The sequence below is a fragment of the Phocoena sinus genome, chromosome 15 (assembly GCF_008692025.1).
Source record: "Phocoena sinus isolate mPhoSin1 chromosome 15, mPhoSin1.pri, whole genome shotgun sequence".
Lineage (NCBI taxonomy): Eukaryota > Metazoa > Chordata > Mammalia > Artiodactyla > Phocoenidae > Phocoena > Phocoena sinus.
In genome coordinates, this window is record NC_045777.1 from 80,960,320 (window position 1) to 80,967,281 (window position 6,962).

At 55.8% G+C, this 6,962-nt stretch overlaps 1 protein-coding gene across 1 annotated transcript; it reads right to left on the bottom strand.

Moving 5' to 3' along the window:
* Positions 1–220: 220 nt before the first annotated feature.
* On the bottom strand, positions 221–6,474 carry AP1S1 (adaptor related protein complex 1 subunit sigma 1). The gene is made up of 5 exons (XM_032607067.1): positions 6,347–6,474; positions 4,328–4,506; positions 3,603–3,711; positions 2,480–2,617; positions 221–1,231 (listed from the first exon to the last, which is right to left on the bottom strand). The coding sequence occupies exons 1-5, from the start codon at positions 6,347–6,349 to the stop codon at positions 1,184–1,186; spliced, it is 477 nt and encodes a 158-aa protein (XP_032462958.1). The 5' UTR covers positions 6,350–6,474; the 3' UTR covers positions 221–1,183.
* Positions 6,475–6,962: the final 488 nt, after the last annotated feature.

Sequence of the window (6,962 nt, forward strand, 5' to 3'; positions counted from 1 at the left end):
CTTGAACTCTTGAGTCTCCTCCCCAAATGAAACTAAACCAGGTGAATGACCACAAAGAAACTTCAGAGGAGTGAAACCATGTCCCCAGGAGTTGCTCCTCCCTGTCTGAAGGCAGCTCAGGGAGCTGGAGGCACCTTGGTCAGCGGTCACTGAGGTCAGAGAGACACTGAGCTCACAAATCTGTTTGGGGGGAGGGTGGTGCCAGGTAAAATACAGGACACTCAGTCAAATTTGCATTTCAGATAAACAATGAATACATTTGCACAGGACACACTTATCCTAAAAACATTATTCATTATCATAACAAATTGAACTGGGTATCTTCATTTTTTTTTTTTTTTTTTTGGCCTTAAATCTGGCAACCCTAGTTCCAGGGACGAGTGGAACGGGCAGTGTTGCTTTCCCGTCCTGACTGATCGCAGCAGCCCTCCTTCACAGAGCCTAAGCCAGGCAAAGTCCAGAAATGCTTTTCCTTTTATTTTAGAGGAAAAGAAAAAAAAATCAGACACTTTCCCCACCCCACCCACTTAGCTCCTGCCTCACTGGGAACTCGGAGTGAAGGAGGGACAGGGCCCAGTCTTCTGTAAAGCCTACCCTTCCCCCAGCCCTCCCTTTCCTCAAAGTAGCAAGGTTAGAAAAAAATTAACTATGTTGCTCCTCCCCTGGAACTGAACGGAGGCCCCACTGCAGCCAAGAAGGAAGGGGAGGAGACAGATGAGGGAAAAGGACTTCCCTCTGGAGACACGGAGGTCCCCCTCCCAGGCAGAGAAGCTGCCCTGGCTGGCTGCGGGGAGGGCTGGAGGTAGGTTATGGGGCAGGGAGAAGAGAAGAGCCCTGAAAACCTTTTCCCTTTAACCTGACATATTTATATATTTACAGTTATAAGGGTGGGGGGGAGTTTGGGGTGACATTAGTTCTTCAAAGGCAGGGGATGAAAGCCAAATAGCACCCCCAACTTGGTCACATTTTCCTGCCTCCTAGCTCCTAAAACCTTCAGTGGGAAAAGGGGAAACAGGAGGTAGGGGGTGGAGGGAGGGAATGTTTGAGGGTCCTGAGCCCACAGCTCACGGCAAAAGAAGGTGAGGCAGCAGAGGAGGGGCAGCTGGGTCCCACCAAGAAAAGGGCCACCGATGCCCTGCCTCTCCACCAGCTCCCCACATCTCCACGTGGCCCCGGGCGGAGGCTAGGCCAGACCCATCTCCTCCAGCACACTGCGCGGCGACTCATCCTCCTAAGGCAGAGACAGACAGAGGGTGATGTGGAGACGCCAGGAGAGGCAGACAGGGTGAGGGAGTGGAGGGTGGGCAAGACAGCAATCGTAAGAACAGACAGAGGAGGGGGAAGCACAGGGAGACACAGGGAGACACGGCGAGGGAAGAGAGAAGCCAACGTGAGCCCAAGGCTGGAACAGCTGGGGACCCTTCAGGGGAGCTCTCCAGCCTCCCAGGAGCGCCTCCCAGGTGCACCCCCCAGAGCCAACCATGGCAAGGAGTGGGGTCCAGGTTGAGTCCACCACCACCCAGAGAACCCAAAGCCAGGAGCTTGGCAAGCAAGGGGCTCGGCCTTAGTATCCGAAGGGGAGGGAGTAAAACTGGGACTGGGGGCTGGGAAACTGGCTTTCCCAGGGCTGGGGGTGGCAGATGGTTGGGTGCGGGGAGGGAGTAAGAAGTTGGCATCAGGTCCCCGAGGAAAGGTGGACCAGACTGCAGAGAGATGAGTCATTAGGGTCTGAGAGAGCACTAGCAACAGGGTGGGTGTGTGAGTGCCAGGGCACGTGTGTACGAGTGTGTGTGCATGTGTGTGTGTGATGGGGGAGCTGAACCAGTGAGATGGCAAGTTGGATTCTGCCCTTTCTCCTTCTGCAGGGATGAGCCCCCCCCGCCCCCCATCTCTCCCCCTCCTCAGAGCCAGCTCAGGCCGGCTTGCTCATCATTGCAGGTTCCGGTGACTCATCTCCCTGCACCAAGGCTCAGCAGTGGCACAGCAGAGAGGGGGCAGGCAGTAATGGCGTGAGGGCGGGGGTGCCGGATAGAAGGGAGAATCAACAACCAGGCGCCCTCAACCCCAACCCCCAAATCCCCATGGCAAAATTTTGCTTCTGAGAAGCAGAGGCTTTGAGTATGTGTGTGTTTAAAAAAAAGAAAGAATGATCTATCACGTGCCCCTTCTCCAATTCTCTGAGCAACCCTAAATGCCAAGAGTAGCGTGGGACAAAGGCGATTTGGCTGGGATGAGATACCCTGGGTCTTGGGAGAAGGAGGGGGGAACTGGCACAGGTGGCCGTCCGCCACCCCCACTACCTCCCACCCCGAGCAGTTAGGGCTTGAGGGCCAGCTGGCCAACCAGGCGCCTTGGGGGCCAGACGCCACAGGGAGGGTGGGAAGGGGCAGCTGGGGCCCGCAGGCAAGGTGTCCAGAGCAGGGAGGGTGCCTTTGGCCTTGGTCCTCTTCCTCCTACCCCTCAGCGTCCCGGCCCGTACCTCCTGCAGCAGGTCCGCCTGCTCGATAGCCTTCAGCACACTCTTCTTGGAGGTGTCCTGGACGTCACCCCCCATCAGAAACTCATCCAAGATGAAGTAGGCCTTCTCAAAGTTGAAGATGATGTCCAGCTCGCAAACCTGGGAGGAGGGGGGGGAGGCAGAGCTGAGTGTCAAGGTGCATCTCCACCCCACTTTCTTCTCATCACGGTTCCACGGCCTTCGTGACCACTCCTGCCCACCTTGGGTTCTTGCCCCAGGTCTATGTCCTCCCAACCCCTAGGCCTTAGTCCTTGGTTCGGCTTTTCCTTCTCCCTCTCTTGCCTCTTTCTCTGTGATCATGAGACATTAGTTGCTCTAGTCTACCCTTGACTCCTGTTGCCTTCCCCCCAGATCTGCAACACAGTTCCTACCAGAGGCTGGGCTAGCTTCCCTCCCTAGGCACAGTGACAGGGCAGGGAAGGAGATTCTGGATCATGGGGTAAATGACTTCGGTTCCAAGCAGCGCTGTGACACTAACCAGCTAACTCTACATGTCATTTAATTTCTCTGAGTCTCAGTTTTCTCATCTGAAAATGGAGACACCGACACCTACTCATAGGACGGAATGAGGAGCGATCAGGAGAACCTGAAAGCACTGTGTGAATTATTAAGTGGAATACAAATTATGGAGTTATTACTATTCCCCACCTGAGATCTGAGCTCACTGCCAGTGCCCAGACTATAGCCCAGATCAGTTAATTCAGAATCTCCAGGGGTGAGACACAGGCATCGCTATTTTTAAAAAAAAACCTCTCCAGAAGATTCCAAAGCAAAGTCAAGGTCAGGAACCATTGATAAAAATCTGAACATGGCCTCTGTCCTTGTGTGAGCAGTTTGAGCTGAGCTCTAGATGGATTGACTAAGTGGCAGGTTCTGGTCCCCCCCCCCCTCCGCCCCCCACCCCCGGGGCTGATTAAGGGGCATGGCTAATAGGCTTAAGGCTTAAAGAGGGAGATTAACTACTGTTCTCACTGTTCCAACTTCCCCTCTCCTGAGTCTTCCAGGGCAGAGACCGGAAGGACCCCAGAGTTTGGTAAAAAGAGGGGATTGCTGCGTATAGAAATGGGTGGATGGGGAGACTTACGCTGCCGAAGTATTTGTCCAGGAGCTCCACGTATCGGTGGATCAGCTCCAGCGTGATAAGCTCATTGTCTTGGCCCTCGATGGCACAGCAGAAGTAGAGGCTGGCATATCTGAGGACAGGGGCACGGGAGGGATGGCTGGGATGGCTCCTGGGGCTGCTTTGGGACCCAAGCATTTTGTGCCCAAACCTCTCATTTCCCCCCATTCCCAGTCTGTGCCCCTACTGGACACAGGCGGGGTGGCCCCAGGGTATGCAAACAGTAACTCACTCTGCCTTAGTGCCTCTCACAGACGCAAGCTCTTTCCCTCTCGACCTCTGACCTGTTCAGTTTGACTCAGCAAAAACCTGAGCCACGAATTCACCTGCTCAGAGGAGGAACTGGAAAGGGTTGGTGCACGTGTGTGTGTGTGTGCGTGTGTGTGTGCGCACGCAGGATCTATGACTGTTGAATGAGGCTGCCAGGGACGTGTGCAATAGACAAGATGGGGCCTTCGGGACAGAGGTAGGTGCATGAAGTAGGTGTCAGGCTTAAGCAAAGCCAAAAGGGAACAAGAATTTCTTCAAGGTGACTTTGGAAAGTAAAGGCGGCTGGAGTTCATCGCTGCCCTCCGGATGTCCTTAGCTCTTCCTGACCTAAGGGACTGCCTATTTCTTGGCCAGGTGAACCCATCCCAGACCCCAATCAAGCAGGATCCAGGCAGGTCTGAAAGTAGGTGGGGAGTCACCTCTTATAGACAACTTTGAGGTCCCTCCACTCCAGGAAGCTGCACATCTTGGGCTTGCGAGCCAGAACGACCTGCATGAGCTCCCGAACCATCTTCTTTCGCTCCTTGTCTGAGGTGGCCAGGTACCATTTTTGTAGCCGCAGCTTCCCCTGCCGGCTGAACAGCAGCATAAATCGCATCTGGGGGTGGGGGGGAGTCAGAGCCAAGGGTCAGAAATGTGGTTCTCTGAGCTGGTTTCCTCCAGAAATACACAGCCCCAAACTCATCCCATCTACCTCTTCTCTACTCACGGCTCCTACTTTCTTCAAAACATCAGCCCTTGCTGTCAACACTGGCTACTCCCACCAGCAGGTGCCTTTCCTTGTAGGGGGTGTCAGAGCTTCTGAGTCTGTCATTTGGGTTCAAATCCTGGCTCTAGTAGTTGAGTAATTTGCCTTGGGCAATTACTTTATGTCTCTGGGCTTCAGTTTCTTGGTGTGTAAGATGGAAATAATAAAAGTACCTACTTTCCCGAGTTGTTAGGTGGGATTGAAGGAGTTGATACGTGAAACAGTGCCTGACACGTAGGAAGTACTATAACACATTAGGTATCATTATTATTATTTCCTGACCTCCTGTTTCCTAATCCTGTTTTCCAAAGGCGGGTAAAATGCTATCACGGTGACAAGAAGCCCATAGCTGATGTCAGAGACGTCTGCTTTCTTTCCTGCTCTTTCTATCCACCACCACGCTGAAATCAGGTATTTTGTTCTCAAGAAGCTACCTCAATCCTCCACCCCATCCTAGCCATACACCCTTGCTGATGTCCCCAGCACACTGCCCTCCAGTGCCAGTCCTGTGCTCACGGGTATTCTTCACGTTAGCACATGGTATTGGGAGCCCCGGATTCCACCCTCTGCTCTCCTCGGCCCTCCAGGCATTTGGCCAGACATATTCCTCTTTTCCTCCTTTTAGGGTGCCTCCTGCTGAATGCCCACACCTCCCCAGATACCAGGTGACCAATTTCCCTTTCAGTCCCTCAGTTTGGACACAGCCATTCAGGGTGGCTCGCCTAGGGAATGTTTGTGGAACAAGCCCAGGGGGGTGGACTGGGGAGTGCAGAGCCCTCACTACCCCGTGCAACCACAGCTTCCCAGTTCGGGGGGGTGGGCGGGTCCGGGCCACATCCTGAAGTCATCTCCCTCTCCCTGGAGCTCTTCTCTCCGTGTACATTACCAGGGCCGGAGTCCTGGGTGTGCGGAACAGCACTAGTTTAGACGGCTAAGGATCAGAATTCGAGAGAACTGGGGGTTTTTTGGTGGCGGGGAAGGGGAAGCGCTTCTAGCGTGGCGGGTGGCCAACAGAGGGGCACAAGGGAGCCGTGTGCGGCTACTATGGGGGGTGGGCCGGGAGCAGGAAGACGGAAGGCCCGAGTTCCGGAAAGAGGATGGGGTGGGGGCCGGAGAGCCAAGAGCACCGGAACCGGGAAGCCAAAGCCTGGGTCCCCGAGAGCAAAACCTCGAGCCCACTTGGCTTCCCCACCTCACCCCCGCCTCTTGGTGAGGCAGGACGTCCACTCCTCGGACCCGGAAACTATCCCCTCGCACACACCGCCCTTCCCGCCGGCCGCCGCTGCTCTGGGCTGCACGTGGACAGAGGGTCTTGGTGACTTGCGACCCCCGCTGCCTCCCTCCGCCAACAGGCCCGGGAGCCCCCATTCCTCGGGCGACTTCCCTGCGGCAGTGGTTGGGACTCCTTGGATCGCGACCCGCGCGCTCCCCGTGGCTCCGGACGGTCCCACCGCCCCCTAGTCACCTCCCTCTCTCCCCACAAATGCGCCCCCTCTCCGCGCCTTCTCCCTAAAGCCATTTCCAGCTGGTCTTCCTTCCGAGGCCGGCTAGCCCACCCGCCCAGGTAAGTGAGGGCCTCTGAGGACCGGAGGGAGAAAGAGCGGCTCACACCGAGGGCGGCCCCAAGGACCCCTGCAGGTGCAGCCCACGCCCCTCGGTTCCCCCTCCCCTCCCTCTTTGCACAGCCTACCATCCTGCAGCCTCCGGCTCTGCGCGTCCCTCTTCGGCCACCGTAGGCGCCAGCTCCACTCCCGTTCTTATCCTTTTGCTTCCTTCCCTCCCTCTCTCCTGAAGCCCCGCCCCGTCCGCCGCGGTTCAGAGAACCAAGGCTTTGCGTACTGCGCAGGCGCCAACGCTGCGGAGCGCGCGGGCGGGGCTGGAGGTGGAGAAGCGGAAGCCATGGCAACCAGGTCCTTGACTTCAGCTTTGAGTAGCCCTGTCGTCATGGTAACAAGGCTGTCTTTTGGGCTGGTTGGAGGATGGGGGAGGAGGACAATGAGGTCCTCGCGCTTTGGAACCTTGGGGGAGAAAGGCGGTTAAAGGGGTGAGAGGTGGATAAGGTGACCGCTGGAGTTTGTGAGGAAGTAGGGTGGTTTAATGGAAGGGGCGTGGGCGATTGAGAGGGAGCAGGGTGGGAATTGTCTGTAGGGAAGGAAGAATGACGAGGAAGGCAAAGACAAAGGGTGGTGGGGGGGCAGGCATGAGAGAAGTATGGAGCTCAGAATAGACATCTACTGGGAACCTGCTAGATGCAGCAACAGTCAAAGTAAGAGAAAGGTGTAGGTAATGAGGCAGACGAGAAATAA

Excerpts from the sequence above, each read along its gene's own strand:
- AP1S1 (XM_032607067.1), bottom strand. Across the intron at positions 2,618-3,602 it reads TGGACAAATACTTCGGCAGC|GTTTGCGAGCTGGACATCAT; the intron begins GTAAGTCTCCCC and ends CCCTCCTCCCAG. Across the intron at positions 1,232-2,479 it reads AGGCGGACCTGCTGCAGGAG|GAGGATGAGTCGCCGCGCAG; the intron begins GTACGGGCCGGG and ends TCTCTGCCTTAG.